Source organism: Lepus europaeus, chromosome 2, assembly GCF_033115175.1.
Source record: "Lepus europaeus isolate LE1 chromosome 2, mLepTim1.pri, whole genome shotgun sequence".
Taxonomy (NCBI): Eukaryota; Metazoa; Chordata; class Mammalia; order Lagomorpha; family Leporidae; genus Lepus; species Lepus europaeus.
In genome coordinates, this window is record NC_084828.1 from 92,777,774 (window position 1) to 92,798,631 (window position 20,858).

Consider the following 20,858-nt stretch of genomic DNA (forward strand, 5'->3'; position numbering starts at 1 on the left):
GATTTATTTATTTATTTGAAAGACAGAGTTACACAGAGAGAGGAGAGGCAGAGAGAGAGAGAGAGAGAGAGAGAGGTCTTCCATCCGCTGGTTCACTCCCCAATTGGCAGCAACAGCACAGATCCTAAGCCAGGAGCCAGGATTTTCCTCCGGATCTCCCACGTGGGTGCAGGGACCCAAGGACTTGGGCCATCTTCTACTGCTTTCCCAGGCCATAGCAGAGAGCTGGATCAGAAGTGGAGCATCTGGGACTCGAACCAGTGCCCATATGGGATGCCGGCACTGCTGGCGGTGACTTTACCCATTACACCATAGCACCAACCCCTCTTGTTAATTTTTAAAACATCTTTGTATATCAATAAATTAATCCTTTGTCAAATGTTTTCAAAATGAATTTATCTTTTCACTTTGAAAATCTGTATTGCTTGGGATGCAGCCTAATTTATTAGCGTTTTCCTTCTGACTTCGAGATTTTGCATCTGTCCCAAAAAGATTCCTCCTATCCCAAGGTTATTACTTGAAATGCTGTCTTCTAAAATGTCCATGATTTCTTTTTATTTGCTTTTACTTGACCAACCTGTAATTATTTTGTTTATCAAAAGGAAACAGATCATCTATAGAGTCCATCAAAGGCTGAGTATCCAAAGCTCATGATTGTGAGTCAGCTACCATCACTCGCATTCCAGCTGAGGCTGGGAGGGGTTTGAAAGAGGAGGGAATTCTAGAGACTGTTTCTGGGAAGATTTCGAGAGTCTTTGGTCAGTGTAATTTTAGGGTGGGATCTTCCCATCCTGGTAGGGTGGGAGTTTTGGAAGCCAGGCGTCTTTCTGGTTGGCTTTTTTTTTTTTTTCCAATTGGCTCATGGTACTAGGTATGTAACTGGGGGCTTTCAAAACTGTGTAATGTCACATGACTTTTCAGACAGAAAGAAAGTCTGGCATTTGACTCTGAGGTCTCCATATGCAATCCCCCATTGTCTAAGAGATAAAATCCAGCTTTATTATTTGCCCATATCTTCAGGGAACCCAACATCCATCATTTTATGCCTATTTATCTTTTCAGTTGTAATTTTAGATCTGACATACCAACTTTATAAACTCGGTGAGGTCTATTTCAGGATTCTCTACTCACAGTAGGTGTTTATGTGGCATCAAGAGTATGTATCCTGGGGTTGGCATTGTGGCTTCACAGGTCAAGTGGCTGCTTGCAGTATCAGCATCCCATATCAGAGTGCTGCTGCTTTGAGTCCCAGCTACTCTGCTTTGGATCCAGCTTCCTGTTAATGAGCCTGGGATGGGGGGCAGCAGAAGGTGGCCCAATTGCTCAGGCCTCTGCCAGTCATGCGGGAGACCAGGATGGAGTTCCTGGCCCCTGCTGTTGTGGCCATTAGGGAGTGAATCAGCAGGTGGAATATCTGTGTGTGTGTGTGTGTATCTGACTCTCTGCCTTCAAATAAATCTTTTATTTTTTTTAAGGTGTGATGCCAGCATTTTACATCAGCGCTGTTTTTTTTTTTCTTTTTTAAAATTTTATTTTAATTGAGAAGTAAAGTTATAGACAGTGAGAAAAAGAGAGAGAGAGAGAGAGAAAGGTCTTCCATCCACTGGGTCACTCCCCAAATGGCCGCAACTGCTGGAGCTGGGCTGATCTGAAGCCAGGAGCCAGGAGCTTCTTCCACGTTTCCCATGTGGGTGCAGGGGCCCAAGGACTTGGGCCATTTTCTACTGCTTTCTCAGGCCAAAGCAGAGAGCTGGATTGGAAATGGAGCAGCCTGGACTTGAATGGCACCCTTATGGGTTGCCGGCACCACAGGTGGAGGATTAACTCACTGCGCCATAGCGCCAGCCCCCAAATTAATCTTTTAAAAAGTGTATGTAGGGCCGGCGCCGTGGCTCACTTGGTTAATCCTCTGCCTGCAGCACCGGCATCCCGTATGGGCACCAGGTTCTAGTCCTGGTTGCTCCTCTTCCAGTCCAGCTCTCTGCTGTGGCCCTGGAGGACAGTGAAGGATGGCCCAAGTGCTTGGGCCCTGCACCTGTGTGGGAGACCAGGAAGAGGCATCTAGCTCCTGGCTTCGGATCGGCGCAGCGCTGGCCATGGCGGCCATTTGGGGAGTGAACCAACAGAGGGAAGGCCTTTCTCTGTCTCTCTCTCACTATCTATAACTCTACCTGTCAAATAAATAAAAAAAAATTTTTTTAAAGTGTATGTAGCCTCTTGGCAAATGAAAGCAGCATGATTCCAAAGCATAAGATATGACTATTGGGGCCAGCGCTGTGGCACAGCGGGTTAATGCCCTGGCCTGAAGCGCCGCCATCCCATCTGTGCGTCACAGCAGCTAACACAGCTGACATGCAGTAGTCCACGAGGAAGACCTGTGCTGGCCAGCAGTTTGGAAACAGACGCGGTTAACAAAGACGTGCAGGTTGTCTGCCTGTGAGATTTCTCTGGGCCAGCAGCGTTTTTCTTTTCCTGTAGCACAGCCTGAGGGAGGGAACGGCTCATCTCGCATTCCCTTGCTGGTTCTGAAAAAACACTCTGGAACTACTGATTGAGATGACTTCTTCTTTCTCTAAATATTACATTGTGCAATATTTAGAGAAAATCAGCATTGTGGTGTGGGTAGCCTGCACCCGGAACATCACCAAATGGCATAGAATCAGGCCTTCTTCCAGTCCAACCACTTCCACCAAAGCATGCACTCTTGAGTCCTTCTGGGGACAACAGGCAGTATTATGAAAGTTTCAGGGCAGGGGCCAGTGCTGTGGTGTAGCGGGTGAAGCCACCGCCTGCAGTGCCAGCATCCCATATGGGCACCAGTTCAAGTCCTGGCTGCTCCACTTCTGAACCAGTTCTCTGCTATGGCCCGAGAAAGCAGCAGAAAATGGCCCAAGTCCTTGGGCCCCTGCACTCGTGTGGGAGACTTAGAAGAAGCTTCTGGCTCCTGGCTTTGGATCGGTGCAGCTCCGACCATTGTGGCCAACTGCAGAGAGAACCAGTGGATGAAAGACCTCTCTCTTTCTCTCTCGCTCGCTCACTCGCTCTTGCTCTATCTCTCTGCCTCTCCTCTTCTGTGTAACTCTGACTTTCAAATAAATAAAAATAAATAAATCTTGTTTTTTAAAAAAGCTTTAGGGCAGAAAAGTTCTTCCAAACGCTGGAAGAGATGTTCTGATTTGTCTGTGTTCTGTCTCATCTATACAAACAGAAAGATGACATGTGATACACAAAGTGTTTTTATTTTATTTATCTATTTATTTATCTTACTTTCCAAGGTGTTGAGGATGTGCCCTGGTCACAAGTCATCCAGCAACTGCTTCCTGCGTGGAGACTGCGGGCCAGACCGTGGGGATGAAGACAGGCCGTCCACTGGGCCAAGGTGAAAGACAGGGTGGGTGGGTCCCACAACAGCCGAGGCTGCACACAGTGTGCTGAGTGACTCTCACACACACACACACGCACACACATCCGACCCTGGGCAAGTGGATGCATATTACAGAACATGTGAGCCTGCACACTCCCAGACTGTATGGGACCACCCTGTGTTTCCACGTGGTGTACAAGTTCAAGTTCATCGTGGCTGACACAGCAAAGGACTCTGCATGCCTTTAGGCACCTCAGTCCCTGGCATTCACAAGACTGGGTTGGAAAAGGCAGCCCAGCCCTTCCAGGGTGGCAGCGTGCAGCCGGAGGAAGGCAGTCTGGCTAGGACATCAGCCCCCCTTCATGGTCCCCCAGCGACCCCACCGCAGCCCTCCCCCGCCTCCTCTGTGCTGCTGTCACCTGCACCTCGCAGCTGGCTGGCCCCAACCTTCCGATCCCCTAGTGAAGATCAAGAAGCGGAAATCAGGGGCAGGCACTTGGTCTAGCAGTTAAGATGCCCACGTCCCATCTCTGAGTATCTGAGTTGGGGTCTCAGCTCCAGCTGCCTGTTAACGCGGTCCCTGGGAGCCAGCAGCAATGGCTCAAGGAGTTGGGTTTCTGCCATCCACGGGAGATGTGGATTCACTTCCCAGCTTCCAGCTCAGGCTCTGGCCCAAGCCCAGTCGTTGGTTTCTGAGGACTGAAACTGCAGATGGGAGAGTGCGCTTGCTCACTCCCTCTATCTGCATGTGTGGATGCCTCTCAAATCAATCTCAAAACATGTTTTCTAAACAAAGTAGCAGAGGTCCAAAGGTGAAGGAGGGAGGGACTCACTTCCAACAGACTAGCGAAAACAGGGGTGAGCGCACAGAGCCAGGGAGGAGTGAGTTCCCAGAGATGTGAGCTGCGCAGGGAGCAGCTGGCTGCCATCTTGCAGGGTAGCTGTGGGGACCCCAGGAGGCCGGGTCAGTGCCTGTCTGTGCCCCCTGACCAGCAGCCCCCGCCAAGCACGGCTCCTCCGTGCCCCCATGCCTGAGCACGTGTAGTTCCTCCCGCTGGGATGTCACCCTCCTTCCTGTCCACCTGCACGGGTGTCACCCTTCCCTGCCTGCACTGGGGAGGGTCAGGGGCGGAGCTCTGTGTCCACACCGTGTGGTAATCAGGCACCCCCCCCCCCCCCCCGTGTCGGCTGTCTCCCACCAGGTCTGCCAGCCTCTCGTCTCAGCTGGCGCCGGCACCTTTCTCAGGATGGAGGGACGCGCTCAGGCCACGGGTGGGGTGGAAGGAACCGAGCGCGTAGGGAGTTGATCTTGAAACGGTCCCTGAAGAAATCTATGCTGCATTTCAAAAATCTCTGCAGCCAAATTAACTTCTGCTCTAATTCCATTTTCCCATGAACTTGTTGAGGCCCTCTTGTCCATAAATAAATACATGTCCTCATGGGAGAAACAGGACAATGAGGAGTTGAAAGTTATTCAAGCACAAGAACCTGAGAAACGGAGAACAGATTTGGGGAATAACTTTATTGTGCAGAGTCTACACATCCCAAACAGAGTCCACCAGACAGGTCTTTCATTGTGAGAAAGGGGGAGGGGCACGACACAGCTTAAATTCCAAAGAGATCTCAAAGAGGCACCTGCTGGCCAGCTGCACAGCGACAGGCTGGCCCCGCATCTTCCCCCTTGCCGATTCCCCTGATCACAGGCCTTTAGGAACAAAGGGAGACACATTATTTTCCTGGAACTCTGAAATGACTGTTTTGAGTCCGATGGGAGAGCCTCGTCTCAGGTATTAGCTGGCCCACGCCATTCCAGGAGCAAAGCAGGGACAGAGGGCTCAGCCAGACGCCTGGCCATGAACACGGGCCATCAGCTCACCCGCGACAACTGCAGAAGCGGAAGCCGCTGCTCATGCTGGAACGTGAGCTCAGCGCGCCGGGTGCTAAGTGGCGTGTTCTCGGCTTCCAGGGCACACCTCTGTCCTCTGCCAGGCTGCCAGGGCCTTCCGTGGGTCCATCCAGGCCTGGTGCACACCCTGAGAGCCACAGCTGGTCCCGCAGCAGCACCGAGTTCCAGGTGGCCATGTCCCCAGCCCTCCCAGTGAGTTCCAGGTGGCCATGTCTCCAGCCCTCCCAGACACCCTCACCTGGCCCCTCAGGGACGCCAGCCCGGCTGGCCTGGCCGTGTCCCTTCCTCGGAGCCCCACACCCAGCTCCCGGCACCCATGTCCCCACCTGCACCCTTAGTGCCAGCTCCTCAGAGGACTGAGCCCAGCCAAGGGGTCACCCCCACCAAGCCTAGGAGCTGTCATCACCCCACCTGTGCCCGGCCACACTCTGGTTCCGCAGCGGCTGTGTAGCACTTCTTTATGTTAAGTTCTCTGTTAAAACAACAGGTGCACTGTCTCTCCTGCTTCAATCCTGACTGGCAGATGAAATAATTCTAATTCCAAGTACTTCTGAGAACGAAATATGTAAAAATAAGACAGAACAAAAAATAACGGAGAATAAGTAACTCTGAAAATAAACACTACAGATCTCAACAGCACCAAGGATAAAACGTCTGAAAATATAATACTCAAAAAGGAAATAGCTGAAAATTAATTAAGAGACGTAGTATAAAAGTAAACTCAGAAAATAACTGGGAAAAAAATCCTATGAACATAAGCAACTTCAAAACAAAATAACTAGGAAAAAGCCTAAATAACATTTTACCCTGAAAGTAAATAACTCAAGTCGTTCAAAAACTTCCAGTGTTTTTAATAATAACCGTAAAAATTAGAACTCAACGACGCCAAGAACCGAAGGCTAAGAAACAACTCAGATGTTAATAATCGTAAAGATAATTGAAAATAAATACTTCTAAGCCAGTTTGAAAACCTGTAACACTGAAAATAGCTATAACTGAAAATAAATAACTCGAAAACCGAATGATCTTGGAAGTAAAATAAGCATCAACAGGTGACTAAAGCTATAAAAAAATAACTAGAAAGATGGAAATAAAATAACTTAATGAATTCAAAGACTAAGAAATCTAGATGCAAATGGCAAACCCCCTCCGAAGCAACCTGCGACCAGCCGTCCCTGAAACCCGCCAGTCCTGGGACCGCCACCGACGCCACGTGAGCGCGGGCGTGCCTGCTCCCCGGCTCGGGTCGGGCGAAGCGATTCTCAGCCCATTCGCAGCGGACGCCCGGGCACCCTGGGCCCTGTCCGAAGGCATTTACGATGCTGGAGGAGCCAAGGTGGCGCGTGCTGGCCCCTAGTGGAGAGGCCAGGGGTGCTGCTGAGCACCCGCGATGAGCACAACAGCGCTGTCTGTAAGAAGCGCGGAGCCCCCGGGGCCGGGCGCTGCGTCCTCGGGGGCTCGGGTTCGGCGGGCTCCAGCCTTGCAGTCTTCAGCCGCCTTCTCGAAGCTCCGGGTTCCCGGCCCGGGAGACCCCAGCGCGGCCCTCGGGCGCCCCCTGCCGGTCGCCAGGCCCGCAGCCGCAAGGACTCGCGAGGCCGTGATCTGCTTAAGCCGGGGGCGCCGCCCGGGGCACCTGCCGCGGCCCCTGGACACAAAAGGCGCTCGCCAGGCCAGTGGGCGGCGAGGGTCAGTGGTCGAGGGAGGAGGGCCTCCGGCGTCCTGCCCTCGCCTGCTCGGCCTTGGCGGGGAAACCAGTCGTCTCCCCCGCAGGAGCAGCCCGCACGCCGGGGCACGGGGCAGCGCGCTCCTCGGTGCCGCTCGCGGCCCTGAAAGGCCCAGAAGAGAGTCAGAGCGGCGGTGGCGGCGGGTTCGCTCCCTCCCCCGGCCCGGCTCGCGCTCACCTGTCCGTCCCGTCGCGTTCTTCCCTCTCCCCTCGGGGGCTCTCCGGGAGAACTGCCGGGCAGGTGCAGGTTTCATAACCGTCGTCCAGCTGGAAGAGCCCCGAGAGCTGGAAGGGGGCGGGCGAGACATCCTCAGAGTCAGCAGTGGGGGCGGGGATGGGGCCCCAGAGTGTCCCCCCCCCTCAGCTCTCCCACCGGGACCATTGGGGTCCCAGCAGGAGCGCCTCGCTACTAAGACCAGAAGCAGAAGCTTCGCGAAGGAGAGGATTGGGGCCTGCGGGGTGGGAGGGGGGCCTAGAGCTACTCGGGGTGCCCTGAGGAGGCCGGTCCTCAGGGCGCGGACCCCCGCGAGGAGGAGGAGGAGGGGCACGCAGGAGAGGCAGGGAGGCGGGGAGGAGTCTTACACTCAGAGCGCTGCTCTCCTTTGCCAGGACTTGGGCACCTTCACCGCCGTCCCCGCTTTCCTTGGAGATAGACTCCCCGCTGCAGCAGCCTTGGGAAGAGAAGGGCAGACGTGGGTCTGCTGTGAGGGTGGGGACATGGTCCCTCGGTCCGTGCCCACCCCGGGAGCCGGGCCTCCCCAGCCCTCACACCTGTCACTCATCAGCTCACTGCTTGCTCCTGGCCGGTGATTGCCCTAAAGAGAAGATCCGGGCAGCCTGGGGTGTGCAGGCTGGGAGAAGCCCCAGCTCCTGCTCTGGGGGGAGGGCGTCTCGGCCCTGTGGGGAGGGGCGGGGTACCGCCCTGGCCAGGAGGGGCCCTCAGGCGTCTGACCGCACCGGAGGCCATGCCCTGGAGCAATCTGCGGGAGCCTGCAGAGAGGAAGGCCCCTGTCCTGCATGCACGGTCAAGACCCAGACCCCAGCCACCAGGGCTGGCCACAGCCTCTAATCAGGACAAAGACAGATGTTCCCGGGACCGCACGGCTGGCGCTGAGGCCTCAGCTCCTGGTGTCCCAGGTGAGGGCACCATCGGTCTCCCAGTTTAGTCCAGAGCAGTGTTTCCATACTCCTTAGAGTGCAACCCCAGGGAGATGCAAATTTACTCCCAACCCCGGCAGGCATACTCACATACACACACACACACACACACACACAGGTGCGTTTCTAAACATTAAAGCAAAAGCTTAGGGAGCAACACTGAGCCTTGCGAGGTTGGTGTCCTTGGCTGTCCTACAGGGGACAAAGCAGGAGGGCGCCATGGGGCGTGGCGGGGGGAGTGACAGGAGACAGCTGCACCTGCTGGCCCTCGCGTGTCCCCTCCCCCCGGGGCCCTGGGCTCCCAGCAGCAGACATCACCCCAGCACCCTGAATCCCCTCTGCTCCTGGAAGACAAATTCTCAGAGCCTACGAACCTTGGGGAATGTCCTACAGTGGGAGCCCTGCTTTCCCAAGGTGGAGAGTGCCGCTCCCAGGTGCCCCACCAGTGCTGTGGGCACAGCGGGCCTTGCTCAGGGGCCCAGGCCAGGACCTGAGTGTGCTGATCCCTGGATGGTGGACCCTGGTCCAGGCCCCTGCAGGCGCAGCTCGCCGGCTTCCCCGGCCCAGGGCTCTGTGGTCCCCAGGTCTTCAGTATCGCCCCTCAAGGGCCCACATGTTAAAGACCTGGTCCCCAAAATCTTAGGTTAATGATACAGTGAGGGTCACTGAATGCAATTACAGCATTGGGCGGGGGAGCTTTGAGAGGGGTTGGGGTAGAGCAGGTCATCAGGATGCAGCCCCCAGAAGAAGGTCCTGGCGGCTTCGTAAGAGGCCTCATGCTGCGCTCCATCTCGCCACGGGATGCCCTGTGCGCCCCTGGACCCTGCAGGCGGAAACAGCTGACCCAGCTGCCCAGCCAGAGGGGCGGAACCAGAGGCAGAAGCTGAAATCAAACAGGGGTTGATCTCTGAGCGTGGGTTTCCTTATCTGTTAAGTGGAGACACCAATATCTCTTTAGCAGTGCTGTAAGGATGAGCAGAAATGCTGATAAAGTAAAATCCCTGGTGACTCACAGGAGTCCAGCAACCAGCGCTTGATAACACCCAGCAGGCTGCTGGGAACAGCCCCAGGCACCCCAGGGCTGCCGCTACTGCTCAGGTCTGCTACTGCTCAGGTCTGGAGGAGGTCAGTCTGCCCCCATCTGCATTCTTGGAGAATGCCTGGGATGCCTCTGGTCCCGGCCAAGGTGCGGCGGTGCGGTGCACGGGCTCTGAGGACCAAGGGAGCGAAGTCCTCTCTGTCCCCAGTGGCTGGGCTTTATAGTTCACATCACATAACCCCTAACTGGCTCAGGGAGTCCAGCTTTAGCGTTTTGTGTTTAGAATTCTAAGCTTTTCTTTTGCTTAAACAAACTGAACGAACGACAAGTGAACCCATTAATGAACTTAAATGATCCTCTTAGGAAGACACTGATTTGGTAAATTAGATTTAGAAGACGAAACCATGCCTTTCCCCCTGCTGTCCACTAGATGGCGCCATGGGACCGCCGTGGAGCCTGTTCATTTGCCAGCAGTTCTGAAAACTCAGCTTTTTAGTGGGCAAACGGCACTTTTCTGATTTCTCTCTGATCTTCACAGTTACACACACTTTGAAAGCACATCCCTAGCATGTGCATCTTTTCCACTTGGGGGCAGGGAGCGGCCACAAACAGGATGCCTAAGGCCCGGGGCGGGGCGTTGCTTCCTTCCTCTTTGGAAGAACTGCTGAGGGTGCTGTGCTAACAGGGCCGCCCCTCACTGACCCCACAGCAGAGCCACGTGGAAGGACCTCCGCTTTGTAATGCAAATGGGAAAATGGAATTTAAGCACAAAGAAGTAATGCATCCAGAGGGGCGCTGTGGAAGACGGCACCGTTTGGGCCCATAGTCATCAGGCAGTTGCTAATCAAGCCCCAACTCTGGTCCATTCCGAAGGCAGCTCTCCAGAGCTCCTGACAAGAGACAGAGCTCCAGAACGCTCCCAGCATCCGAGGTTGGGTTGTGGCCTTCTGCTTGGTGGCCCATGGGGTCGACTTGGAGATCTACGTGGTTCCACAGCTGAAGTGTCCACTTCGTTTGCTCCGGCTGAGAAGTAGCTTGTCCAACGAATGGCTTTCAGATTCTGCATATTCTCAGAGTATGTGTGTGTGTGTGCATTTCCTGTTGTCAGAGCCATTGCTAGCTTCCAGGGCAGCCTGGACCGGGTGTCTTGGACTTCCAGGGTGACTACACAGCTGGGAGACCACCTCTTAGCGCTCACCTTGCCATTTCACCAGATAGTTCATGGGAGTTTTCCAACTTTAGTATGCCTCTAATTTAAAAAAAAAATCACACTGGGGGGCAGTGCTGTGGCTCTCTGTCTCTCCTTCTCTCTCTGGAACTCTGCCTTTCAAATAAATAAATACATCTTTTTTAAAAAAAATTATGCAATTTTGTAGACAAAAGTCTGGAAGATATTCATAGTGATCATAACTGAATATATAAGTGAATATATCTTATTTGCATTTTTCTGGATTTTTAAAATACATTTATTTAATGAGAGAGAGAAAGAGCAGGAGAGAGAAAGATCTTCTGTCTGCCAGTTCACTCCCCGAATGGCCACAAGAGCCAGGGCTGGGTCGGACCAAAGCCAAGCCTTGACCTCCCCCTGGACGTGGGTGGCAAGGGCATAGGCACTTGGGCCATCTTCCACTGCTTTCCCAGGTCCGTTAGTGGGGAGCTGGCTCAGAAGCAGAGTGGCCAGGATCCAAACCAGCGCTCTGGTGCTCTGATATAGAATGCCAGTATTGTGAGCAGCAGCTTAACCTGCTGCACCACAATGCCAACTCCGGATTTTCTATATTTTTACAACCCATAATATGTACATCCCTTTTTATGATCAGAAAAGGAAAACTAAACTAGTTTCCTTGTGGAAACTGACATTTGAATAAAGCCAGTTGGTTAGTTACCTAAAATTACCCACCATCTCACCAGAAAGGATTGTGCTAGAACTTATTTTCTTCATCAGAATGTGAGCATGGGATGGAAGATCGCTCTCTCTCTCTCTGTAGATCTGCCTTTCAAATAAATATATAAACATTTTTAAAAATATAAACATAGTGTATGAAATCATTTTGAAAAACAAGAAAATAAAAATAGTAATGAAATCATCTAGGTTCCAAAGGAAATGCCACCAAAATTGGCAGAGATACCCCTCCTGTACAAGACAGTCCCTAGGTCACCTCCAAGGTCACCTCCAAGACCTTGAGGGATAGACAATGGAGCTGCAATGAGGCCTGCAGGGGCGCCCACAGCTCTCCAAGGTCCACAAGAAGAGGCTCTTCTGATACGATGGTCATTCTTAGCTCATGTATCTTCCCCACAGGCAGGGCTCTGCACATCACAGACAAACCTAACTTCAGAATTCAAACTTTTCCACACAATCCAAGCCAGGAACCCACTCCTTCATTCTCACTGTTGGCTGCCAGAGAGGGGGTTTGGTTTCCCAGTAGCACCAGAACCTGCAAACCCACCTAAGCCAGGCTTGTCCTGTCAGGAAACTGCATGGGTCCTCCCTATGCCACCCGGGCCCTGTCCCCACCGGCATGCAGCCCTGTCACTGTGTCCTGCAGGTGCCGTCCTGGGAGCAGGCACTGGCGCCGATCATTACAAGGAGGTAGACCGGGGTGTGTGTGATGAGCAGGTGGTCCACTAGGATACCGCTCAACTCTGTCCAGGTGCCGCTGTGAGTGGGCGTGTAAAAGAGCTGCTGAGAGCTGGGGACACCCACTACGTGGCCACCACCGGAAGTGCCGAATGGGGTGTGCGTGATGTGCGTGGTGTGTTTCTAGAATGAGTGGGAGGGAGATGGTGACTAACAGGACTTTCCCTGCACCCCTTTGTCAAAGTTGTCCCCCTTGGGAACTAAACCCACTCCAGACCCACAGAGGCTGAAACTGCAGGGGTGGGGGACACAAACTCCCCGGGGGCCACTAGGAGCGAGGCCATAACTTCTCCATTCTCTTGCCTCCCACACTCATATAAATTTGCCTACTGGGGCACAGCGCCACAAAAATAGCTGTTGCATTAAGGTACCCACTGCTCCCTGAAGGACAGCATCCCCACAGTGCCACGTTCAAACCGTGGCCCCCCCCTTGCCACCAAGAGGCTGTCCCAGTGCGCTGTGAAGCCGGCAGCTTCTGAATGGGGTGGGTCTGTGTCCCTTGTCCACCGTGAGTTCTCTTTTGCCTCAGAGAGTCTCTTGATGGAAGCAATGTTGTACAACTGATCACACACTGCACTTCCCAGCCTGCGGGGGTCTGATGACATCGCCGTGGCTCAGCGCTGGCTCCGCGGTAGGCAGCCCACCCCGCTGGGCCCGTGCATGGCCTCCGGTTCTACCACCAAGGCTTCTCTGTTTATGAGCCCAAGCTGCCAGCACTGAGGCGCCAAGACGGTAGCTGGCTGACGTTACCAGCAGAGGCATCCAGTCGGCCTGATCGCTGTTATTCCTCTGCATGGATCTCCTCTAGGAAGCATTAAGGCATCAAATGTTCTTGCTTTTTATTCATTTGAAAGTCAGAGAGAGAGAGAGAGAGAGAGCGCGTGAGCGAGCTCCCAACTGCTGCTTCAGTCCCCAAATGCCCACAATGGCCAGGGCTGGGCTATGGCCGGATCCAGGATCTGGAAACACAGTCCAGGTTCTTCCACCTGAGCAGTCGGAGTTCATTGACTTGAGCCGTCCCTGCTGCATCCCAGCGTCTGCACTGAGCAGGCAGCTGGAGTCAGGAGCAAGCATGCCCGTGTGAGATGCGGGCGTCTGAACTGCCGGGCTCAGTGCCCACTCCCTGCCTCCAGTTCCTTACACTTCGAGCGCCTTCCTGGGGGTCGGAGTGCCTCTTCCTCGGTCAAGCCATTTGCAGTCTGATCCCGCTTCTTGGTCTGCGGGGCGTCAGGAAGAACAGCAGGGACGAACCCTGCGACGGGCAGACATGGTCTCGCGTGCCTTATCTCAGTCTCAGGGGCCGGGGAGAGGGCTGTTGTCCCACAAAGAGGAGTGGGCCATGGCTGCCAGCCCACAGGGGCAAGGGACTGCACCCCGAGTTTTGGGGCCCCTCATCTTCCCTCTCAGGACCTGGCCTTGCCTGCTCGCCGAATGGCACCAGGAGCCCCCTGATGCAGGTGGCAGGTGCCTCGGCTGAGAATTCACCTTCTCGCAAGTGCTGCCATATGCTCTTCTGCTCAGTTTGCCCTGTGCTAACAGGAGGCAGGGGCTCAACACTGGCAAGGAGACCCTTGGAGCCCTTGTGGCGCTTACACTGGGGACTAATCTGAGCCCATCACTTTCTCTCTTCCATGCACCAGAAATGCTTAATGGACTCCCGCTTCCACCATCCTGACAGATGCTGCTCTCCCCACCTCTCCCAGATGCTACAGGCGCTGCACGGGGGCCACATCCCTGTCCCCCTTACAGACCCCGAGTCAACCCCAAGTGAAGGTCTTAGCAATGAACCTGCTAGAGCAGGCCAGGGACCCCGACTCTCCATGCTCCTCCGGACGCCAGTGAGGGGGTCCTCACTGCCTTTGGCCAGCAAGGGACCCAACACCAGAATTCCGTTCTTTCTAGGGCTCCGCTGCTACTGTCTTATATCATCAGTTGCCCACAAGCAAATTGTGCAAATTTGTTGAGAGAGGACTTCCAGATGAAATCGGGTAGGCAATGACAGCAGGGAGAGGAGAGAGGCAAAGACATGGATTAGGGGAGTACAGATGGCACTCGAGGTTTGCCATCTTTATTTGAGAGGCAGAGTTACAGGCAGAGAGAGGGCGAGACAGAGAGAGAGATCTATCTGCTGGTTCACTCCCCAGATGGCCGCCACAGCTGGAGCTGGGCCGATCCAAAGCCAGGAGCCAGGAGCTTCTTCCGGGTCTCCCACGTGGGTGTAGGGGCCCAAGCACCTGGGTCATCTTCTACTGCTTTCCCAGGTCATAGCAGAGAACTGGATTGGAAGAGAAGCAGCCGGGACACACCCCCACTTGGGATGCCGACACTGCAGACAGAGGTTTAACCTACTACGCCACGGCGCTGGCCCCATCATCTTGAGACAGTTTGGCTTTTATACTCTGAATCAGTAATCCACTGGCAGGCCAGAAGCTACTGGATTTGCTCCTGAGTTAGCTTCATTTTCTGTAACAATCTTAGATATTTATAGAAAAAAATGGAACAGAACATACCCTCAGCTGGTTTCCCACGGTCCTCTAACTTTCCCTCTATTAGTGTCTTGCTTTTACGTGATGCAATGCTTACAACTGGTGAGCCAGGGCTGACACGATCAGCTGAGGTCCCAGTTTCCAGGAGGGTTTCTTCCTCGCGTTGTGCAGTACTTCAGGCTGGACAGATGCGTGATGTCACGCATCTACTATTAGAGGGGCATACGGACTAGTTTCACTTCCCTAAAATTCTCCTGTGCTTCGCTTATGTATCCCTCCATCGCACTGCACTCCTGGTAACCACCGGTTGGTTCCCTGCCTCCACACTATCTTGTTCAGAGTGTCACGTAATCAGCTTACAGCCTCTTCAGACTGGCACCTTTCACTCCCCAGGGGCCTTTCACATCTCTTCATCTCTGCAGGACCCGATGGCTCATTCATTGTCAGCATCAACTAATACTCCACTGAACAGATGTGCCACAGTTTGCCACTGAGTTTGGTAAATACCAAGGATTGTGTGTGCTGGATTGTATGCCAAGGCTGGGCTTTATAAGAAGCCACCAAGCTGTATTCCAATGCGGCTGGATCCTTGTGCATTCCCACCAGCAAGGAATCAGAGTGCCTGGTGTTCTCAGTGTATTATACTACCTTTCATAGATTAACTCTGACGGGCTTTTGTGTCATTGGCCAGTCTTCTCGCTGGTTTTTCAGTGACTGGGTTTCATTTTTTACTTCTTTTGGTGAACCCAGCTAGTGAACAAGTCCCCTAAGCTCATATAAACAGAACAGTTTATTCCACTGTTAGTTTCTTGTCTCCTAAAAACAGCCTGCTTCCCAGCACGAACAGGGTGTGCATGCACCTGCTGACATTACACACGGACACACACCAGAGTCTGCAGCCGAGCCTACACTGGCACACGCTCCACTGGACGTTGTCTGCTCACCCCGCTACTTTTGGATCTGATGAGCTTAAACCTTCATGATAGAGGAGGGAGGAAGGAAGGAAGGGAGGGAGGGAGGGAGGGAGGGAGGGAGGGAGGGAGACATCTGGAAAACCCACATCTTTATGTTCTGGGTGAAGGAGGAGCTCTAAATCTAACAATTGATCCTATCTACTGGTGATCAGCAAATCTGCAGATGTTGCCAATCTTGCCCCTTCTACCCTTAAGCAAATGTCCTTTTAAAGGTCTCTTTAAGGGATTCTTGGCATATAAGCAAAGACTTTAAACACCTCAAGAACACAGCATTTTATGACTCATTTCTAGGTTCGATTTGCAAATAGTCCCTGATAATCTGAAGCGTCACCTGTTAAATAAACAATTTATTAGACTGAGGACAGAAGCACATTTTACCAGTCTGTTGAGCTCCATCTGAAAATGAAGTCCAATACCAGGGTGTCTTCCTTCACCTTGAGTTTTTCAAAATGAAGCGAGAACCTGACTCAATCCCATTACCACAGCAAATCTAAGACAGTATTAGAGGTTACAGCCAATTATCTAAGAGATGAAAAGCTGCTTTTACCTTTTCTCAAAAATTTTTTTCCACAAGCCAACCCAAAATCTCGATTGGAAATCGAAACATAAAAATCTCCCAAAGCTCTCATCAAGGAACAGGCCTTATCATGAAGAGATTCAGGGACTACATTCTAGGAACTCTCACCAGTCAAGATTTTCTCTCAAGGGGCCGGCGCTGTGGCGCAGTGGGTTAACACCCTGGTCTGAAGCGCCAGAATCCCATATGGGCGCTGGTTCTAGTCCCGGCTGCTCCACTTTCCATCCAGCTCCCTGCTATGGCCTGGGAGGGCAGTAGAAGATGGCCCAAGTCCTTGGACCCCTGCACCCACATGGGAGACCTGGAGGAAGCTCCTGGCTCCTGGCTTCAGATCGGTGCAGCTCTGGCTGTTGCAGCCATCTGGGGAGTGAACCTGCAGATAGAAGACCTCTCTCTCTCTCTCTCTCTCTCTCTCTCTGCCTCTTCTCTCTCTCTGTGTAACTCTTTCAAATAAATCTTAAAAAAAAAAAAAAAAGATTTTCTCAAGCCTGACTTTTCCTGTTCTATTTTATTTTCCAAATACACAAGTGTATAAAACGTCTACATACCCTGAGAATCACTGTCATATTAAATGGTACTGCTAGTAAAATTTGTGGACCAAGACTGAACATCTCATTCCTTAATTTCACGATCCTCTCCCTGTTCAATTTGCCTTTGCTGCCCATTAGCATCCCAGGGTCTAGATGCCTGAAGAAGAAGCGTACATTAGTTGGCCTTGCCCTGGCGCAGCTGGGCAAGTGGGGAAGAGAGCCCTCACTCGAACCCGGCTGTGCCGGCACCCTGCCGTCAGACTTCCAGCGCCAGAACTGTGAAATGAGGACATTCTCTTATTCTAGCCACTCCATCTGCTGATCTGTGTATGACCGTCTGAGCTATCGGAGACAGTGTAAAACCAAACTTCAACTACTAAATTCCACGGGCAGTGCAAAAGCATAAACCAGAAGTCTTTTGGGAAAGATTACCTTTTGTTTACATAGCAAAAAAGACAGCAGGAAGAAGAAGAAGAGGGTTAAGAGGAGGAGAAAGAAAAAACAACAGCACACTCAAAGCCCCATAAATACGTAGTTTACTCTTACGTCATTAATATTTAAAAATGCCTCCACACTGCTTCCCTCCTTAAGCCGCTGCCCAATTCTGCCCACAGGAAAATCACCGCACAAAGCAGCCAGAGCTGACGTGGTGAGGAAGTACCTCGGTAAGAACTCTTTACCTCCCCACGAGAAGCGTGGGGAGGAGGTGGCTACCGCAAATCCCGGAGCGCACGAGAAATAAAGGCCGGGGGTCTTCATTCTAAAGCAGAGCCACGTGCTGCTCTTTCCCCTCTAGTCATTTCCTTACGAAGACTAGAACGGGAGGCCTCCTCTCAACGTGAGACAGCTGCTTCGTCTTAACCCTGACCCGATTAGATCCCACGGATCAATAGGAAACTGTGTTTCTAGCACGTCGACGGCACACATGCCCTCTTACACGTGCGGTGATGTCTCCCCCAGCACAAGGCCCTGTCAGCCATCCGGTGGTGCTCTGCGCTCCCCTCTAGGTCTGGAGCCTACCTTTCATCCCGGGCACGCGGGACACCGGCTCTTCCTTGCTAGCAGAGGCTCTCCACGTGGTTTCCATCCAGGGTACACGTTCAACTCCACTGCCTCTGCTCGAGAGAAATACGCATGAGCGCAGAGTCATGGGACAGGGAGGCACAGGCACTGCTCCGTGGGCAGCGGGAGGGGCAGCGCTGGCTCAGGGCAGGTCATCTCTGTGGGAAAGCGTCTCCTCCCTCGCCTGTACAACTCTGTGGGTCATAGCCAGTAAGAGAACGGGCCGAGGATGCCGCAGTTAATATCCTAAAAAGATGACAAGCGAGGAGCAGGAACCCTCTTTTCTCTCCTCAAAAATGGTTTCTCTGACTCACTACAGCTCCTTCCTGCTCTTCCTGGTTGCCTGAAACACCATTTATTAAAGAAACTCTTTGGGATTAGATTAGTTCAATGCACAAATGCTTAGGAGGCCTTGGAACTCCAAGGTGAATGGGATGCGCCTGAGCTGGACGCTACCCGCCTCTGTCTTTGCTCGCAGAGTAGTTTGCCACTCAGCAAGGTCTTTCACTGGCACGTTCACCAAACACTGAGCGCCTGTACCAGTGCCAGGAGCCTTGCAGAGGAGGCTGCAGGGCAGCTAGAACTGCTAAGACCCCCTCCACGGTCTAGAGGAATTCATGGTCTAGCAGGGAGGAAAACTTAAAGGCATCACGCAATTACACCGGAACCTGCTAAATGCTGGAAACGAGCGCTGCTTAAGCACGTGGCCGCAGAGGAGGGAGAGACACTCAGCTCTTCCAGAGCCCTCGTCCCTCCCCACCTCCTCCTCTGGGTAAGGACTGGGGGTGGTTCTGGAAGCATCAGGCCAAATGAGCCTTAGCAGAAGCTAAGGAGGCCCCCAGAGCAGAACTGAATCACTGGCTTCAGGTTCATTCAATGGGCATATATTGAGTACCTCCTGAATACCCCGGATAGGGAGAAAGTTTATAAGTGGCAGAAATAGATGGAGCAAGGAGCACCCCTAAAACTTAACACCGACAAGGGCACAAGTGCATCCTGGTCCCAGACAAGGAGAAATGAAGCCAGGAAGGGCAGTGATCAGAAAACAGCAAGTAAGCCAAACCTCAACTAGCAACAGAGCAGGAAAACACCAGAAAAAGTAACTTAGGCTAGCAGTAGGGCTGATATCTTTTTTAAAAAATTTGAAATCCCATGTCATAAGCTAAATGTTGAAAAAACATCTGTAAAAGCAGTCACACAAAATCAATATGAACTTGACACTCGCTGAAAAAATTAAAAAATCAGTACTTACCTAGTACTGGCTTCAAACTGTAGATTCCCGTGGCCTGGAATTAACCAAACAACAAGCATAAAGCTTTCTCAAATTTAGGCTAATGTGAATTAGTTTTGTATCCACATATGGAGTCGGAGAGAATACTCTAAAAACATCAACGTGTGTGGGTCTTGATCTTACTTCCCCAGGAATCCAGAAACCCTCTCTGCACCTCACCGGGTCCTGGAATTCTGCCCCTCCCCAGCCCATCCTGTTGGAGATCCCTGCGGGCCTGGATTTGGGTTCAACCAAGTATCAACAGCCAGCGTCACCCTGGATTAAAGGATAAAGAATGTGCCCATTAAGGGCTTATTTTTTCCACCTGACACCAAATTCGATGCCATGGTGATGGACAGATCCTGAGTCCTTGGGACAGTGTTAAGAATCACATTTTTTATTAGGTGTTATTCCGGGTTTCAGAGCAGGAACACATGTCCAGTGGCTCCCCGCTGCCTACAGTAGCATTAAAGACAAACTGTTCCGCTGCGGTTTGAGGCCTGGAGTCTCATCTCCTAGGGATCTCCCCAAGGCCATGGCTCCCACTTGCTCCCACAGTCCACTGCAGGCCCTCGCTCAGTCCTCGGAGCCCGTGCTGTCTGCCTCACTGCCCGTGCCATTTCATCAGGCCCTGCCAGGAGGCCCTGCTCATGAGACAAGCCTCTGCTGCTGACAAGTTTCGTGACATCGCCCTCTGCACATGCACAAAAGGAAGGGGCTGGGCCAACACCTCTGGGCTTGCTTTTCAGTTCAAAAAGGTTTTTGTTTTTTTTTTTAATCTAAGCTACATGCTAGGGTCTGGTTCTGTTTCTTATCTAGATTTTTTACAGCCTAGAAGGCACAGTGCCAGACCTTGAAGAGGACTTGAGAAATGTGCATCTGAACTACTAATGGAATAAACAGCATGGCTTCATAAGAAACTTGGGTCTTTTTCTACAAGACAGGGCAGGTCAGGGGGACTCAGTTAAAATTTAAGTTGTAGATTATGCTCAATAGTAAGAAGTTAATTGATTTATAAGTCACCAAGTTGGTCTATAGATTTTACACAATCCCAATCAAAATCCCAAGAAGCATTTTTGTAGAAAATTGATAAACTTACCCTAAATTATACAGTCAGCCCTCTGCCTACCTGAGTTCCACAACCCTGGGTTCAACCAACCATTTATTAAAAATATTGGGAAAACAACTGCCTCTATACTGAATATGTACAGACTTTTTTTGCTAGCCATTATTCCCCAAACAATAAAGTATAACAATAATTTACATAGCATTTACATGGTGTTAGGTATTTTAAGTAATCAAGAAATGATTTAAAGTATACAGGCAGTTATGCATAGGTTATATGCAAATGCTACATGATTTATGTAAGGGACTTGAGCATCTGCAAATTTTGTTATCTGTAGGTTTTGTTTGTAACTTTCCAATCTAATTGATTCTAGGCATCCTTTATCAATCTCCCATGGATACTGAAGTTTTACTGTATATGGAAATATAAAGGACACAAAACAACTTTAAAAGGAAGAACAAAGTTGGAGGATTCAAGCTATCTGATTTTCAGATGTATTATAAAGATATAGCATCAAGACAGTGAGACACTGATGTTAAGACAGACAAATCAGTGGAACAGAATAGGACATCCAAAGTAGATGCACTTACATAAAGAGTCAACTTGAGAAAGAATAGTCCCTCCCAACAAATGGTAACGGAAACAATTAGATATCAATATGCAAGAAAACTCAAACCAAACCTTGATCCATATCTCACACCACATAAAAACAAAAACAAAAAACCCCAGAAAATGGATCAGAGACCTACACATAGAACTTAAACTATAAAAATTCTAGAAGAAAAATAAAAGGAAATCTTTGTGGCTTTTAGTAATGTCTAAGCCATGATACCAAAATTATGACCCATAAAATTTTAAATATTAGATTTCATCAAAATTAAATTATTCTGCTCAATAAAAGTTACTTTTAAGGGAACAAAAACTTCAAGCCACACATTGAAAGAAAATGTTGGCAAAGCATATGTCTAATAAAGGACTTATATCTAGGATACATATGAATACTTTCAAAACTCATTTTTTTAAAGATTCATTTATTTGAGAGGAAGAGTTACAGAGACAGGG

The 20,858-nt window shown here is 51.3% G+C and overlaps 1 protein-coding gene across 1 annotated transcript in view; it reads right to left on the reverse strand.

The window, feature by feature from the left end:
• Nucleotides 1-4,913: 4,913 nt before the first annotated feature.
• The window catches only part of MCF2L2 (MCF.2 cell line derived transforming sequence-like 2), a 256,883-nt gene continuing 240,938 nt past the window's right edge, over nt 4,914-20,858 (reverse strand). Inside the window, exons 27-31 of the mRNA XM_062210313.1 lie at nt 18,713-18,746; nt 17,419-17,513; nt 7,576-7,664; nt 7,172-7,278; nt 4,914-5,820 (exon numbers count right to left, since the gene is read on the reverse strand). Coding sequence (XP_062066297.1) covers nt 5,805-5,820; nt 7,172-7,278; nt 7,576-7,664; nt 17,419-17,513; nt 18,713-18,746 — 341 coding nt within the window. The 3' untranslated portion in view covers nt 4,914-5,804. The remainder of the gene's footprint in view (nt 5,821-7,171; nt 7,279-7,575; nt 7,665-17,418; nt 17,514-18,712; nt 18,747-20,858) is intronic.